Source organism: Cannabis sativa, chromosome 3, assembly GCF_029168945.1.
Source record: "Cannabis sativa cultivar Pink pepper isolate KNU-18-1 chromosome 3, ASM2916894v1, whole genome shotgun sequence".
In the NCBI taxonomy this organism is placed as follows: Eukaryota; Viridiplantae; Streptophyta; class Magnoliopsida; order Rosales; family Cannabaceae; genus Cannabis; species Cannabis sativa.
Genome location: NC_083603.1, coordinates 55,161,300 through 55,180,003, shown reverse-complemented (window position 1 = coordinate 55,180,003; position 18,704 = coordinate 55,161,300). Strand labels below are relative to the sequence as shown.

General features: G+C 30.5%; 1 protein-coding gene across 1 annotated transcript; it reads left to right on the top strand.

The window, feature by feature from the left end:
• Positions 1 to 516: 516 nt before the first annotated feature.
• On the top strand, positions 517 to 2,422 carry LOC115711201 (transcription factor PRE3). The gene is made up of 2 exons (XM_030639526.2): positions 517 to 1,392; positions 1,996 to 2,422. Exons 1-2 carry the CDS (start codon positions 1,267 to 1,269, stop codon positions 2,143 to 2,145), a joined length of 276 nt encoding a protein of 91 aa, XP_030495386.1. The 5' UTR covers positions 517 to 1,266; the 3' UTR covers positions 2,146 to 2,422.
• The last annotated feature ends 16,282 nt before the right edge of the window (positions 2,423 to 18,704 follow it).

Here is an 18,704-nt window from a genome sequence, read left to right as displayed (position 1 = left end):
CCTTCTTCTTCTTCATCTTCTTCTTCACTTTTGTTTTATTTTTTTAATTTACAAATAATGAAGAAAGAAGTACTCTATTCAAGAAAGAAATTAATGATTCAACATCACTTGAAAACTTTAATGTTGATGATGAAATTTTGTTGCTTAAAATTGGCATGGCGATTTCGCAATAAATTCCCATCAGTGTCTGACCTCACCAGTCAGCACGAACCTCTCTCTCTCTCTTGTAAAATACTATGGTTATAAATTATTACAAGACCATAATTTAAAAATATTAATAGATTAAAAAATTAAAATTCCCAGGAATCAGGTCGGTGCAGTGTTTTCATATCGATAAGTTGTAGCTTTGACCAGTCAACCAATAAGCTCAATTAATTATTTGGCCGTTATTTTCTCTCTTAGCTTGTTTTCTCTCTCCACTTTTTAATTCTATTTTATTTTACAAAGATACTTAATTAGTTATTTAGTTATCAATAACAATAATAAGTCTGGGTACATTCATACAGAGGGTTTGTGGTGTGAGCAGTACTACTACTGGAGATTGTCTGTAGTAGTACTACTAGTGACTTCTATATTTTCTTCAATTTTCTAAACAATGAAATAGCTATTTATTATTAGTTTCCCAAGTTGAATAAATAATTGACTAACTTTGATATATGTAAGAAAGAAAGAAAAACCATTAAAATAATATTTGTATGGTATTTTCAATTGTGTATAGTCTGACAGACTCGTACAAAGCTCTCCCTCTCTCTCTCTCTCAAGTCTCAACAAAGATGAAACCCTTATTTAAATGAATGGTTACCCACCTCTTTCTCCCATGCACTTGTCTTCTCTTACAATCTTCAACACTCCCCACTGTGCATCTAATCTCTCTCTCTCTCTCTCTCTCTCTCTCTCTCTCTCTCTCTCTCTCTCTCTCATCTTTTTATAAACTCTAGAGTGAAGGAAGCTACAGATTATTATATATACCATTCTGAATATATATTGCTTGTCATCTCTCACTTAACTCTGACTACATTACAATTTGTGCCTTCTTCTGCTCATCTTTCCATTTTGTCTCTCTTTTTTGAGTTTCTTTCTGTAGTTTTCCCTCTCAGCTAAGCTATAGCTATAGAATAATAATTAGCACGATTCCCCCAAACCTATACATATATATATAGCTGATTATTCATCTCTCTCTCTCTCTCTTCCCCTTTTTGGATTTGTAAAACATTATAATAAATACTACTTTGAATATAAGAAGAGAAAGAAATTAATATACCCAAAATGTCTAGCAGAAGATCAAGGTCAAGACAATCAGGTGGGGCAAGGATTACTGATGATCAGATCAATGATCTTGTTTCCAAGTTGAACCAGCTTCTTCCTGAGATTCGCGATAGGCGTTCAGACAAGGTATATATATATAAATATTGATAGATAGATAGATATGAAAAAAAGAAAAATCATCATTATCACTTTCTATTTTTCTTCTTTTTACTATCGTTTGAATTTTTATACAAGAATATATGTATTAGCTAGCAATAAAAAGCAAGGACATGAATAGAGCTTTCCGCCATCATTATTGAAAAGAAACGTGGAAATTAAATTCCCAATATTCCATTATAAGTTCACCAAAAAAAAACAAAAAAAAAAACTCTATTCTTATATTGACTCGTCAAATTACAAATTCCTATTGTACAGTACTCTATAGTATATACCCAACCGTCAACCGACTTGCAATAAGATCATATATATCCGTTGTTATAATTATATATTTAAATTAAATTTGATATATATATATGTATGTCTATATATATATATTGAAAAATTAGTAGAAGCAAACAATTTTCTTGGGTGCATAGAGTGTTAAAGGAAAATTAAAATCTTGTTTAGATTTTTTTTCTTATTAATATGTATAATGATGGTCTACTGTAATTGAGTATCAATTATTATAATTTTTGATATTGGATTGAATTGTTTGATTGATATAGGTTTATTATGTATGTATGTGAACAGGTTTCAGCAGCTAATGTATTACAGGAGACATGCAACTACATAAGAAGCTTGCACAGAGAGGTTGATGATCTAAGTGAGAGACTTTCTGAGCTATTAGCAACAACAGACACTGCTCAAGCTGCAATTATTAGGAGTTTACTCTCCCAATAGATCATCATCATCATCATCATCATCATCATTTAAGAGCTAGAGATATATCAATTTATCATGTACCTAGCTAAAATATATTAATTATTAGAAATATTGCACTACTACCTACAAAATTAATAATGTAATAGACCATCTACTTATTTCTTCTTTCAATTAAAAAAAAAAAAACATGTACTTCTTCTCCTCTCTCTCACCATGTTCTTCATCGACAGTAGTAGTACTTAAATATGGTCACTATATAGACGAAACTGTAGTTGCTGGGTATCTCTTTTCTCTCTCTCTCTCTCTCTTTTCATAATTTGGCTAGAAGTACAACTAGCTAGAGCTGTAGTTTGTGTTTGATGATATATTATTTTAGAAGATCCTTTTTGTTGCAAATTAATTATTAGATGTGCTAATAGAGAAATACTTACAATAAAATTACGATTACTCATATATATATATATTACTGCTCTCAGAATATTTTATTATTTAAGCGTTTATATATTACAAAAATGTTTTAATTAGGACTCGAAGCCAGGACCTCCAAAACAAACACGGCCTCAGAATATTTCATTACATATTAATTATTTCTCAATTCTAAATTTTCATCAACCTAGCAAAAAATAATACATGTGCGTACAGCATATAATTTGAATTACGAGAAAAAAAATATAATTTTATTGCTAACAGAATAAAAAAAAAACATTGATTAACATTAATAAATTAAAATATATAACTTAATTTGCATCATGCCCTATGCACAATATATATTGTTAAACAATATATAAATATGATTAATGATTGAAGGCAACTTAACACTACATACATTGCTAGCAAAAAAAAAAAAAGGCCTACTAAATAAGTCCAGTTTATTGTTTTTATCATTGTTAGTTTAGAAACCTTAAACTAAACATAAGAGGTCACATGTGATGTTGTGCCTTATAGGAAAACAATATTTAAGGGTTATATATTTATATATATATAAATAAATAAATAAATAAATTAAAAAAAAAAATGCTTCATGAGGAATTAAAGAGAAATTGATAATAAATGTTATCAGTCATGAGACTATCTTTGATGAATGGTGTAAAATTTGACTAAAAGAATAAGTTAATGCTATATTTAGGTTTAATTTTATAAATTGTTCTAAAATGCATTATGTTGAGTAATTAAACACAGCCAAAAAAGAGGCTCGGACGGGAGTGGAAATTGTCGCACGTGATGATAAGGGGTTGTTTATGGAAGGTTTCACGAAAGTTTACAATGAGAAATTGGATCCAACCCTTGCAGAGGCCTTAAGCATGAGAGAGGGCTTGAGTTGGCTCAAGAATAAAAACTGACAGCAAATTTTTCTTGAAACGGATTGCCTTATGGTTGTACAAGCGATTCGTAGTCATGTAGAAATATTTTCTTATTTTGGTATTGTAATTCGTGACTGTAGATGTTAGCTTAAGAAGTTGAGAAATGTCTCGTTATGTTTTGTAAAACGGTCAGCCAATATGGTAGCTCATAGTCATGCTAGAGCTTCCATTTGTTACCTTGATCGTATGTTCAGTTTGGGAGATGTCCCAACTGTTGTGCTACCTCATTTGGTAGCTGAATTTGAACGTTAATAAAGTTGATTTTCCTTTCAAAACAAAAAAAAAAAAAATACAGCCAAATTAAAAACAATAACAATGTATTAGTTTCAACAACCATAGAATAATAAAAGCTTCTTATAACAAAAAAACACAAGTACCAAATGAACCCTTAACTTTTATGAGATTCAGTTAGTAGGCATTGTGTCTATGATCCACTCCTCGAAAAAACAACCATTATATGCTTTTTATCTTCATTTCTCATAATATGTAATTACAAGGCTTGAATTGCAATGCTTCAACGGTGATTCACACAAATTTTACAATCTCATCCTAAGCTAAACATTAGCTCGAAGAATTCTTTATAGAAATTTAGAGAGAGAGAGAGAGAGAAAGAGTTTAATGTCTCAACATCTATTTACATTTGAGCCTTGGACAATGAGCAATGGTCATATCAGCCTTGGGTGCTGATGTGGCATAATATATTTAACCGAACAGAGCATAAGGATCTTTAACCAACTTCCCCAAATCCACCTTTGATTTAATATGCTTAAGCTTGAAAAGTAAAAAAGCATTGGTTGCTTCTACCACTAATAAAAAAAAAGGATTATTATATCGATCAATGCATCTAGTCAGAGTTATTTACCGGCACAAAAGTCAACTCTTACTATTTTGCTTCAATTGGTAACTGACACAAATATTTGCATTGCGGTTGTAACTCCGACACTAAAACAAAAAATGATGCTAAAGATGAATTTTTTAAAAAGAAATTATAGATAGGCATTTAGCGTTATTTAGCATTTGAAGAACAAGTGGTTAGCTTCAATTGTTAATTGACACTAAAGTATTTAGTTTCTATTGCTAACCGATGCTAAAGACATTTTCTTTTACTATAAAATAAAATAATCATGAGTTATGAGCTTTAGCAAATTTAAAAAAACCTTTATATAAACCTATCATTAAAACCTAACCCTCCGATCGCCCACTATTCTTTCTCTCTCTTCCTCTATATTTATTTATATACATTTCTCTCTCTTCCTCTATAATTATTTATATACATTACTCTCTCTCTCTCTCTCTCTCTCTCTCTCTCTCTCTCTCTCTCTCTCTCTCTCTCTCTCTCTCTCTCTCTCTCTCTCTCTCTCTCTCTCTCTCTCTCTCTTTCTCTCTCGATGAGAGCACCATTCTAGATCCCAACGGCCAGCCGCTTCACTTCAACTCTGGACGAACAAAACCCAAAGCTCCACCCAAGGGCGAAACCAAGATGAAATTAGGGGGGACAATAATTAACACTTATCAAGGAAATATTTAAAAAGATTTTTTTCACTCATAATAAATCCAAAACTCGTTTCTTGCATATAATTTGTTTAGCACTACTGTAACGCCGGTATTTGAAATTACTAAACTCAAAAGCTAATTCTATTATATTATAATTAATGAACCATAAAGGTTGGGATCCTGAGTTACAAACACAGTTGAAAACCACACTTGCTATTACAAAACCCGTAAACATTTTTTTAAAAAGAAAACTAATAACAGGCAACAACAAAAGTAACTAAAAATATTGAAAGACCGAAACCCTCCAGGTTGCACTGCCATGATATGTACAATCACTGCTGAGCTCCATCTCACTTCTCCTCCAGCTTAGCTTTACCCTTACCTACACAAGGTAGAAAACTGATGAGTCAACAGACTCAGTAAGATATGCATAACATATATAAGCAATGCTAAACCGGCTTTATGCTTAAACCGCCCTCAGCTCAACAACCGAGCCCATCAAATAGTTAAGAACGTTCTTAATGGAAGTACGACCACTGTACCATATGCACTAAAGTACCAACCATGTACTCGTGTTGCTATAGCCTTTATTGTACTCCCGGGAGTTACTAAGTGTTGTACCACATGCATGACGTACCCCTGGTACTCGTGTTTGTAACACTGTAACTACCCTAAAATCCTACACTATACTAACACCCTTAAATTCACATCCCACATAGTGCTAGTAGTGTAAATAATTAATATTGAGCATATATTTAAATACGTATCGTTTATGCTATCTTACCTCGTTCCATGCTCAAGTGTGCCGGTCAGCCTGAGTGGAAACGTATTACAGGGCCCTAAACCATAATATTTAAAACTCGTCGAGAGACACGCTAAAACACTTATCGGGGATTTAAAATTGAAACTAAGGATAGCCCTATCAATAAATAGGATGCTAATACCCTAAGTAACACAAAAACGGGGAAAACTAGGGTTTTGGAAAAAGACCCAACCGGCAGACCGGTTCCCAACCAGAAGCCCCGTTCCTGGGTACCAACCCGTCAACCGGTTCTGCGCTGGGAACCCGAAAAAGTCCCCCATAACTCAAATCAAACAAAAATTCACCCACAATCTCCAGAATACCTGTAAATACTACAATAAACTAATCCCAAGCAAAGGACTCAACAATTTAATCAAAATCCAAAGACACAATTAAAGCCCTAGGTTAAGTTCTCAAACATCCAACTTGCACAAAACCTAACCATTCAACCAAATTAACTTAAAAACAACACAATCAACTTCAATTTAGCTCTACAATACAAAATCAAACAACTCTAATTAACATAGCAACTAAAATTATAAATATATAATCACAACTCACTCTAAAATCAATGAGACCACAAAAAGAGTTCTAGAAAATTATACCTTGGGTTAGAGATTCTAAATCCTTGCTGAAATTCTTGAATTAAAACAAGAAAAATCCCAATCCCTTGCTGGCTCAAGGAATTCGAAGGAGAGAGAGAGAAAGATGGAGAAGGTTCTAACTTTCTTTTCTATAACCTTTATTCTTCTTTTTCTTTTTATTTTACTTGCTGAAAGTAAAATCAACCCTTAACAATAACTAAGGAAACCAGCCCCCCAATGCCCACAAAAGACAAACCAATCATCTATCAATTTACCCATTTGCCCTTAACTAATAATTCAAAATTTAATGGTAATCAAGGGTAGTTTGGTCATTAGTCAATCAACTCATATTCAACATTATCAAAACCTAACAATAACACCTTGATAATAATAAAATTCTATAGCAAACAAAATGCGACTCTCTAAAGGCCCAACGTCGCTTTCCACAATTTTCGAACACAGTCAAAGAATTTGAGCAATTTACATAAATAGCATAATAAATAAATATATATTAACTTAAATAAATTTCCACAATATGCATATTATAAATAATATTTAATCTCATGAATAAACCCTAGTTATTAATTAACCCAAAGTGTTAATCGTAAGCAGTCTTTACAACTACTAATTCCTTATTTCTTGGACAATAAAGCTATAGAATATTAATAGTTGAAAAAAATTACTATGTAATGGAAACTAGAAGTGTAAGCCTATAAAAAATTTAGTAGACTTTTACCTTTTAAAATTTTTCATATTGTATAAAACAAAAATATATATATTTTATCAAATATATATAGAATAGAATTGTCACGCTATTAAAATATTAAAATTACATTATAAGTTTTATTATTACGTATAAGAAAAAATTGGATTATAAAAAAATAGTTTGTTGTGAAAGGCTGCAAAAATGATGAATACTAATAAAAAGTGTGAGGAATGAAAATAACCAAATAGAAAAAAGTTTTCAACTTTTGTGAGAAAATTCACTTTAAAAATATCAAAATATGATTCATTCTAATCATGAAAAATTAAAATTAAAATAGATTATTATATGTGTTGTATTATTCCTTAAATCCTCAACCAATATTCAGTTAGTTAGTCTTTAACTAACTTAATTTTCAAATATGGAAGCAAGTATATTGGGTCCCTTGGTCTATATATAGAGAACTACTTTTCTCGTTTCACAAGATAAGAATAAAGGCAATAATAAGAGAGACAAAACACAGTAGAGAGAGAAGTTAAAATGAGAAATTGTGAGAGATATCTGAGAGAGAGAGAGAGAGAGAGAGAGAGAGAGAGAGAGAGAGAGAGAGTTGGGATTGAGAAATTGTATTGAGCAATATTATTGATTATATTGGCTCAGGTTAGTGAGTTGATGAATGTTGAGGGATTACTCCATAGATGACTTTCTGTGATTATTTTTCTTGTAGCTCTTGATCTTGATATATCTAATTCTCATTATCAATAAAGATTGGTGGCAATACTTTCAAACTGGAGCATTACCAAGTTCACATTGAACTTAGGATCCAAACTAGTATAAATCTTGTGTGTTGTTGTGTCTGGAAGCTATCTAGATTCATTTGTGCTATATTTTTCTAGCTTAACGTGTTTGATAGTTTTTGTTACTGATTTGTTTGTTTTGATTTAACGTTTGTTTGTCTAAGTGTGATCTTAAAGCTTGAATTACAGAGGTTAATTCCTATGTATCAGAGCTAAATTTTCTTACAAATCAGAACTTGGTTCTTCGATCATGAAGGGAGATTCAAAGATCACTTGCTTTCGCAACTAGCACTCATTAAGAATTCATCAACAATTCATTAAGGAATTCTACAAGAAAACAGATTGAAGGAGGATGTTGATGGCAAGGTTCGAGCTAGAGAACTTTGATGAATCAACTGATTTCGCACAATGGCGAGAGAGTTTGAAGGGTGTACTTGTGCACAAAAACACTACTACGAAATTAGCCTTTAGAGGCACTTTTTTTAGTATAATAATAAATAACCGATGCCATAGGGTTGAAATTTTTTAGAAGGAAATTTAACGCCACTTTTGGCGTTGGTTATTTGGAAATAATCGATGCCAAAAGGGTTTATAACCATAGCCCAGCCCTTCGTCTTCCTCATTCGATCAGCCAAACCAAAAGCCCCCAAACCAAAGAAACCCCAAACCCTCTTCGCCAACCACCACAGAAAATCACTCCCATTTCACCATTTTTTTTTTTACAATTTTAGCTCATTTTTATTTCTAAATCTTCTATTTTTCATACCTAAAACTATCAACCTGAAAAGATCACATTTTTCCTCATTTTTTGGAGTAAACCGAAGGTAGAGGTAGTGGTTGTGGTGGTTATATATCTCTGACCACCATTTTTTTTTTTGATCAAGAAGGATAAATCTTCATTAATCACAAACAATTACAACCTAAGCAAACAAGGCAGCAAAGTCCCACAACTACTTACAGTATAAACTTTCTATATATCTTTTTTCAACACTTTTTAATCTCCCTTTTTTAGCTACTTGTAATCTATAGAAAACATTGTCTTTAATATCCTGTACAATCTTCCAAACCAAGCTCGAGTAATTGTTAAATATACAATTGTTTCTATTGCTCCACAAGTTATAGATTGTTGCTGCCATAACTGTGATGTAAACTCGCTGCCATTTATCCTTCTTGATCTTCACTAACCATCTTTGCCACTCTTGAAAGTCACTTGGCCAATTGGTTGTCCCAAGCTAACTGCAAACCCGAGAGAGAACCTGCTGAGAGAGCTAGCAATCAAAAAAAAGGTGGCTGTTGGACTCAACATCAGCCCCACAAACTGGACAAACAGCACTGTCCAGGACAATTTTGAAGCGAGCAAATTTATCCCGGGTTAGAAGTTGGTCGTTAGCAGCCTGCCAGAAAACGAACCTGTGTTTGGGCATTATGACACTACTCCAAATACTGCTACTGATCTCAAAAATAGCATGATGCAGTTTGCTATTCTATAGCTTCTTTGTGTTGAGTCGGCCCTTGGCATTTCCTGCATCTCCGACCACCATTTTTAGTGGAGAAAATATTGTATCTCAACGTCTATTAAGGTATAAATCTAATTTCTAATAATTTTAGTAATGTACATTGCTTTATTTTTTATTTTATAAATTTTTTAGGGTTTTTCTATATTATTAAATATGTATTGTGTTTTATTGAATATGTATTGTGTGTATATATATTGTGAATGAAAAATGTGATATAGGAGAGTATATGTATGTATTTTGTGTTGTATTGAATATGTATTGTGTGTATATATATATTGTGAATGAGAAATGTGATATAGGAGAGTATTTTATATATTATATATGTATATATTGAGTATTTTAAACTAATAGTTTTGTTAAATTTTGTGAATGAGATTGAGATAGGAGAGTATTAAAATAAAAGTTTAGAAATTAATTTCTAAAAAATTAGTTTAGAAACAAAAGTTTAGAAATTAACTCTATTTTGTATCAATTTTTTTTTTCTATTTTCAATTTTATTCACGTGTTTTTATTTTTTTAGTAGCTCGTAAATAGTTAGTTACAACTACTTAACAAGTTACTAATTTTCATTCATATTCATGTATTTTTATTACTAACTAGTTAGTAATAAATTAACTAGTTAGTAACTATAGTTACTCATAAATTATATAACTAGTAAGTAGCTAAATAAAGAAATTGATAATTTTGTAGTATTTATTTATGTTGTAGGTTGTGAGGTCAATTTACAAAGATCCGACTTATTTGGTGTATATCGGTTTCTAGGTAGCTCGAGGCATACATTTACTAACATTTATTATAAATTAATTAAGAATGCTTAGTAGAGTTTGAATATCTTAAATATTCATCTATAGTGATGTGGGTTCTGTAATATATTGTACTACGCCGGATCGATGGGTTGAATAATATGCATGTTAGATGAGTTTGAATATGTTAAATATTCATTCGTAGTGAAGTAGGTTCTATGAATACATGTACTGTAGTCGGATGGGTGGTAAACTTTTATATTGGTAAATGTTGTTGTGATTATTTTATATTAGTTTGAATTGTGTTTTGTTGTTATTAATAGGTTTGAATTTCTTGGAAAGGTTCAATATAGCCGTTATACTGTCAAAATTTTGGTAGAATTAGGATAATATTTGGTTTTAGTTTCTCTTAAACTTGGTTGTTAGGATAATAATTGGTTTTAGTTTCTCTTAAACTTGGTTGCTAAGAAGGAGCCAGAGGAAATTGTAGAGATGGAGGAGATGGCATACTACACCATCATTATGTACCTAACCAATGGAGTTAGAAGAAAGCTAATCCAAGAAAAGACCGCAAAAGGATTGTGGACCAAATTAGACAAACTGTACATGGCACCATCAATCTCGAGCCAAATTAATCTTCTTAAAATATTATACGGGTTTCGAATTAACTCTTATCTTTCCTTAGATGAAAATATTGATAAATGATATGAAATAATCACTACACCATATCCCCTCATTAGCGGTGGACCACTCTGCCGCTAATAACCCCAGATTCGGCTGTAATAGGCTATTAGGGGCCGAAATCCCTCACTAAAAGTCCGTTGCTAATAATAATTTGCTAATACTGTTATTAGCGGCAAAATTGATGTCCGCCGCTAAGAATAGTATTAGCGACGGAGCATTAGCGGCGGGGTCCCGCCACTAATGCCATTTGCTAGTTTCAAACTTCGCCACTGGCAAAGGACATTAGCGGCGGGACCCCGCCTCTAACATCATTTAAATATAGAAAAAATTATAATTTTCTAAATAATATTATATAATATAATAATATTAACAATTGTATAATATTATAAAAATATTCATACAATATCATATAAATCATTGTATAATATATTAAAATTTAATAATTTTATAAATAATTATTTATAAATATTTAAATAATAATTTAAATATAATTAATTAAATTACAAATATTATAATTGCTGCCATTTTTTCCACCTCTAAAAACTCAACAGAACCAAGATGTTCCTGAGTTTAATGCTTAGCCTTTTGAAGCTCAGCTTTACTAACTGAAACTTGTTGGAAATTATTTTACCAGGATCTTAGATCTACTCACAAGTATGTTGTTTAAACATCCTAAATATGAACTTTCTAAAACGATAAATTAAACACATATAAAGTTAAGAAAACCTTACATTGATGCAGCGGAATTAATGTCTCCTTCCACTCAGATCTCTAACCTGTGTATCCTTTCTGTAGCAGAGTATAATCAAGATCTGAGCCCGAATGTCCTTCTTCTTCAAGTTTGATCCTTCACAGTCTTCCAATCTATGATTGAGTTACTGCTTGCTGTGTGTGGGCACTTACTCTTTCACTAGGGTCAAAAAAGATGAAGGAGAAAAGAGAATGATGATTTCGGCCAGGTATAGAAAGTGGGGAAGGCTCAGTTTTCTGAAGAGAGAAATTTCTGTGAGAAAGGCTTATGAAAACTTGTGATTTGACTGAGCCATCACTTTCTATTTATAGGCAACTACTAGGTTTAGGTTAGAAATTATTTGGCATTAAAATAATGAAAATATTAATTTGAAAAAGCATATTAAGTGGCCGGCCATGGTGTAGTAATGGGCCTCACTTAATTTTGCAATTTTATCAAATTTTATCTCTATTTTCTCAAAAACGCCAATTTTCCAATTCTAACCTTTTAAATGCCAAAACTAATTATTTAATAACTAAAATAGATTATTAAATAATATTGTCATTTAATTTAATTATTAATTAGACATATAAAGTCCATTAATAAATAAATAAACCTAGAAACTCTTTTCTTTACAATTTCACCCCTGCTTAGTGAAAATTCATAAAATTAGACATAGTCTAACTTTAGAATTATAATTGATCAATCAGGAATCAATTAATGAGTCTTACAAGCAGAATGTTCTCAACTAGAATGGGGACCATGGATCTATATGCTGAGCTTCCAATAAGTGAACCAAATTTACCAAGTAAATTCCTACTTATTAATTCTTCGTTGAATCCACTCTTAGAACTTAGAATTGCACTCTCAGACTTATATAGAGCATATTGTATGTTCCACGATATCAATATACTATCTCATTTAACCATTGTTATAATCTTATTGTGATTTAAAGATCCTCTATATAGATGATCTACATCGAGATGGGATTTCTTTACCGTTCTCACCCCTTAATGTATTTTGCCCCTTAAAACACTTAGCTACCTGTAAATGGTGTTTAGTGATCTAATGATTAGTCAGTTAAACAAGAGCTCATCCATTTACTTCTATTTGCTAAGCTCGAAGGGAATCATCACTTGACTTCTATACACCAGTAGAAGCTATAGATTCCATATTTATGTTCAGCACTCCCACTCAATCATACTATCATGTTCCCAAAATATACATATCACCCTGACCCAAAAGTAGGCTTAACTAATAAATCAAAGAACATGAATAGCACTCCTGAGTTGAGCCCAAGCATAACAGGATTTAGATTCTTTTAATCTTAAGATCAACTACTGATATTGACTTGGAAAGATATGTATAATGGTAAGTTTGTAATATCTTAACTTAGTTGCAATATCGGTCCAGTCCAATGTATACTCCATACATTCGAAACTAGTATACTTTACTAATGTGCTGGAAAGGACATAACACTTACTCCAAGTGTAAGTACACATCATCACTGATTATCACATTAGTGTAAATCCAATAACACTGATGAAACAGGGACCAAAACTTTTGATTCATATGATCATAATCACATTCTACTGTGTTGACGATACTGTAATTGTGAATAAACATATGATCTGGATTTAACTGATTTTGTATGTATGAATGTAATAAACATATTTAACATATTCAACCATTAGCATGTAAAATTCATGCAAACATCAATCACTTCAAATTTCTTATATTGATAACTAATCAGATTGTAAAGAGTTTTATTTAGGGCATAAAACCCAACAAACTCCCACTTGCACTAATATAAAACAAACTGTGCAAATAGGTCAATCTGATGTCTTGATCTTCAGATCAAGTGTAGTATATTTGAATCCACCCAAACTTCTGGAAACTAGTTCATAAGTTCACTTATGAAACATCCTTTACTATATGCTTTACTCATCAAGGGATACTGAAATCTTTACTGTTTTAAAAGTACATCTGAATTAACAGAAGACATATCTCTCATATTTTAAAATATGTAATTGAGATAATACAGTATAGACTTTTCTTCAGTGATATAACTTTTTGGTATTTTCGAATAGACCAAGTTACAATTCTTCTCTGGTAGAGCTTGAATTATTATTCAATAATTCCTCCACCCCCAAAGTAAGCACCATCTTATAGAATTTCGAAATTAGATGGTGTGATACAAAGATAACTGATACACAGTTCCTTAATATCTGACATATAGATCACTTTCATAAATCCTTCTTGAATATCTTCTAATGTTCCCTATTTGATTACATCTCAGATAGCTCCCACTCAATAGCAGATGTCTGGTTAAATTATACTTTTAACCTCTAATTTTTTGGAGAGTTACCTAGTTGTGACTTTTGTATTAGTCTGAAACTTTAAGTCAAGACTAAGTCATCAACATAGCAGACTAGTATTTGAAGTGAAAAATACATGCTAGAGATAAAGTAATCAAAATTAAGATACCATCAAATTTTTATGAGGATTAAGAATTCCTTGTTCAAGTCATTCGAATGGACTGAACTAGAGTTCTTTATCTTATTCTCATAATTCTGATAAGCTATTCCTATCCATGTGAATGGTTAGATTCGCTTTTCAGTAGTGTTCTTAAGTACCTATCACAAGTATCAACCTAATGAAGATGGGTATAGAACTTTAAAATTCTCCCACTCAATTAAGGTAGTGTGAAACTTTAACAAAGAACTTTCAAAGGTATCAAACTTTTACTTACAACAGTAAAAACGAAATGGAACATACAATCAAGATCAAGAATTTATATTGACAATAGCTGACTCATTATATTACTTCCATGTTTAAACAAGATATGTGTTTCATAGGGAATTGTGGAATGGACTCCACCCCTAAGAATATACATATAGGGTACTATGGATAACCTCCACCCCTAAGTATATAGAGATTATGATCCACCCCTAAAGGTAGTAAAGATCATGATTCTCTTAGTGTGATAGAGTTTATGTGGAGTTGAATACTATCCAGAGTTCATTAGATATAAAAGATCGTTGAACTGCATAGTTTTCTTAACTTTTCTCCACCCCTATCAGATCATAAGATCCTTTTATTAAACAAATTCTTAATAATTGTATGAGAATTAACAATTATTGATAAACATAGAAATAATTTCTAGTGTTTATATATTATAACTCTGTGAAGAGTTGAAAATATTATAGAATTTGCATCAATAATAAAAACACTTACACATACAAACATACAAATATAATGTTGTAATAATTGATGAAGATAAATTAAATGAAGCTCTATCTCATAATTTGCAATAGTAAATTTTGAAAATTATAAACTTTATTAATAAAAAAAATGTATTGCAACAATATGAGAGAAACAGGGATAAATATCCCTGACTAAAATTTGAAATCCAAATTGTCTTTAAACCAAAAGAATTAATTCAAAAAATTGAAGAGCTTCATCTTCATCTGGACGATTTCACCCTTGGTCCAGCTTTCTGATCCAACTCAATTGAGTTCAAGTAGCTTCGCCTATAGGAAGAAGAAAACAAATAAATAAAGTTTAGTCCAGAATCATAAATCCAATTGGATAATAATTCACTAAAACTCTTAAAGTTTATAAATGGAAATACCTTGTTTCTTTGCAAGAAGTTTAGGACACTGGGGTTTCCAATGACCTTTCTCATTGCAGTAGAAACACTTTCCTTTAAGTGTAGCGTCACCGGAAGGAGCAGCCTTTTTATTGGCTTTTGTTCGCTTCTTGGTGTTGTGCCACTTCCTCTTCGATTTGGGCTTTGAAGCAGAGGCAACATTTGCTTCAGGTTTCATCGTCCCATTACCATTCCTAGGATTGTGAGGTTTACTCCCTTTCTTCTTGGGTCCTCCAATCAAATTTTCATAAGTTTGAAGGTCATTGACTAATTCATGAAAGTCAATTTCCTTCTTATTCATGACATAATTTGATGTGTATGGTAGAAATGCTGGAGTCAGGCTATTCAAGATAAGACTAACTTGAGTAGCACTGTCCATTTCAGCACCATGATCCTGGGCTTCTTGGAAATAACTAGACATGAGGAGAACATGGTCACGCACGTTTTGATGAGGTTCCATCCGTGCATTAATGTACTTCTTAGTCGCGTCAAAGCGTGACTGAAGCGATGCCTTACCGAATAGCTCATTTAACTTCGTCATAACTTCAGCAGCCTTCTCAGTTTTAGAAAACCGAGTTTTGAGGGTGTCAACCATGCTAGAAAGCATAAAGTATAAAGCTTTGTCATTTGCTTTCTGCCAACGCTCATACTTTTCTTTCACAGCTTTGGATGCATTGTCCCCAGGCACTTCAGGTGACGGCTCAGTTAAAACAAACAAGGCACTTTCTCCTATGAGAGCAATATTAATGTTCTCATTCCATTTATTAAAGTTAGATCCATTCAGCTTATTTTCAGTCAACAGTGATAACATGGTATTCATTTTGATAATACAGGATACTACAAAATAATAGAAATCAACAAATAGAAATTAATAATGGTTTAACACACAAAATCTATTCAGAAATTATAAGCACATAGCAAGTAGGAATGATATGAGAAAATACTTAAAAAATTCAATCCTAAATAATTTCCAAGGTTTTCAACAAACTGATATCAGTGTCCCGTTTAGGCGAGAGTCAAAGCTACCATCCATTGAATAGAGTTGTCAGCTCATCTAAAATGTTAAACATTCTAGCAACCTTTTATTCAATCAAGATTGGAATCCAGCGTTGTCCCGTTTAGGCGAGAGTCAAGGCTATTCTATCTTATGAGCTTCTACCATTGTTTCGCAATTTGCAAGTCAAATATGGTCGCCACCATTAGGGTGATCTATACCATATAAAACACTTACAAACCACTTATCATGCGAGATTAAACGGTGCGAAATTGCTAATGAACGTTCCTCCATTAGGGAGGATTACTCACTAAAACAAACGCGGTGTAAAACCCACAATGGAGATCGAATATCTTAATAATAATAAAGCTCATTATTTAAAATGTATTTTCTTTATTATTCTAATAAATAAATCTCATTAAATTCTATTTAAGAATTAAAATTCAAAAATAAGAATTTAATATAATATTTATAAAATTATACTTAGATGGTGATTGAAATAAAATTAATTATTTCCATCTTAGTAATAATCTTAAATATAAATATTAAGGAAATTAATTTAAGTTGAATTAAATTAAATAATTAGCAACTTAAAAATTTCCTTTGAGAATATATTTATTGGGTTCGAAAATTTAAAGTATATAAAAATACAATTTTCGAAAATAATAAAAATAGAAAAGAAATACTTCAAGCAAAAATATCACCTATCTAGATATTCTTTTGACTAGTTAATTCAATTTCTAATAATATATATATATTTTAAATTTATTTATTTTAAATTAATCAATTAAATGAAAAAATCATTGATTGTAGTTGGTCCAAGAATTAATTAAAATAAATAATTAATTTACAACTCAATCTATTTTTCAAAATTAAAAATTCGAAAAATATTGCATAAATAAAATGCAATTTTCGAAATTGATTAAGAAAATAAAGAAAAAATATATATTGAAAATTATTTAAATTTAAGTTGAAAAATTAAATTTCAACCTAAAAATAATTTTCTATTTAATTAAGTGTCATGAAAAATAAATAAATATTTAAGTATCATGATGAAAATCAACTTAGATATATATTTTCAAGTTAATTAAATGTATTAAATTCAAGAAATAAATAATTAAGTGTAGAGAAGACTTAATTATTAATTTCTATTTAATACTAGGAAAAATATACTTAATAAAATTGTACCAAAATTAATTATTTAAATAATTAATTTCACCAAGTATAATATTTTCCTATTTAAATATTAGAAATAATAAGTAGTCTAGAAATTACTATCTAGAAAATATCTTATTTGACTAAGTATCTTTTCAAAAAATTTGAAAAATATATAATTTAAGTTATATAGAAAAAATCTAAAACTTAAATAATTTCAAATTTAGATTTAATTAAATATCAAGAATTAAGTTATAACCACTTAATTTGAAGATATCTTTTTAGAGTTAATATTTGAAAAGATATTAACCAAAAAATATCTAAAATATTCCATTTTAAGTTAATATTTGAAAAGATATTAACTTAAAAAATATCTTAAGAATCTTTAATAACTAATGCCTAGGATTCCTCAACTTGATTTAAAATTTAAATCAAATATTCAAATTTAAGTTAGATAAGAAAAATCAGTTGATACAACTAATTTATAACTTAAATAGGAATATTTAATTAAATAAGCTCCAGAAAGAATCTTAGTTAGTTAAAATTCTATATTTAATTAAATACAAGAAAAATACAAATAGTTTGTCCAGAAATAATATCTAAACTAAAAGTGTTTTTCTTAAAATTAACTTTAAAATATTAAAATGAAAATAAATTTCATATATTTTAAAAGTTAATTATGTTGCTAATTCAATTTTATTAGGTCAAACTAATATAATTAACCTAGTACAGTTATTTAAATCAGGCAAATGGGTCTTCACAATTGGGGTAGTTCATGTGAGGGGGTGCTGGGTTCAGTATGTCGTACACACTTCTATGGCTCCCAACTCTCACACAAGGCCCAAAAGAGAGGAATTTAACCTTAAAATAAATAACTGTTATTAATTGAATAGGTCCAATAACTAAATGGACCTAAATAAAATCTATCATGGTGTGACATTTTATTTAGCAACAACCTATATGTATCTATATTAAAACAAAATAAACATATAGGCTCACACAGGCACACTTTGGATGGATCCTATCATGTTGCTAGGTCATACACAGATGAAAGAAGATTGTAAAATTTACCTGTTACAAATTATTAACTTGACCAAGGGAGCCATCAGATCATTAGATCTGGCAAAAAGTAACCATGGCTATTTGCAATCAAGTAATAATAGGTTTTAAAAACTTACACACAAGCTAAAACCACATACTCCTGCAACAAGGTTAGCTGGATAGTTGGAAGTAGGATTTATTTAATTTTAAATAAATAAATTTTGAAATTAATAATTAAATAAATAAAATATTTAATTAAAAAAAAATTTAATTTTCGAAAATAAAATATTTATTTTCGAAATAAAAAAAATATTAATTTA

Coding starts and splice junctions, on each gene's coding strand:
- LOC115711201 (XM_030639526.2), top strand. CDS start 1,267: ATGTCTAGCAGAAGATCAAGGTCAAGACAATCAGGTGGGGCAAGGATT. Junction 1,393..1,995: donor GCGATAGGCGTTCAGACAAG/GTATATATATAT, acceptor GTATGTGAACAG/GTTTCAGCAGCTAATGTATT.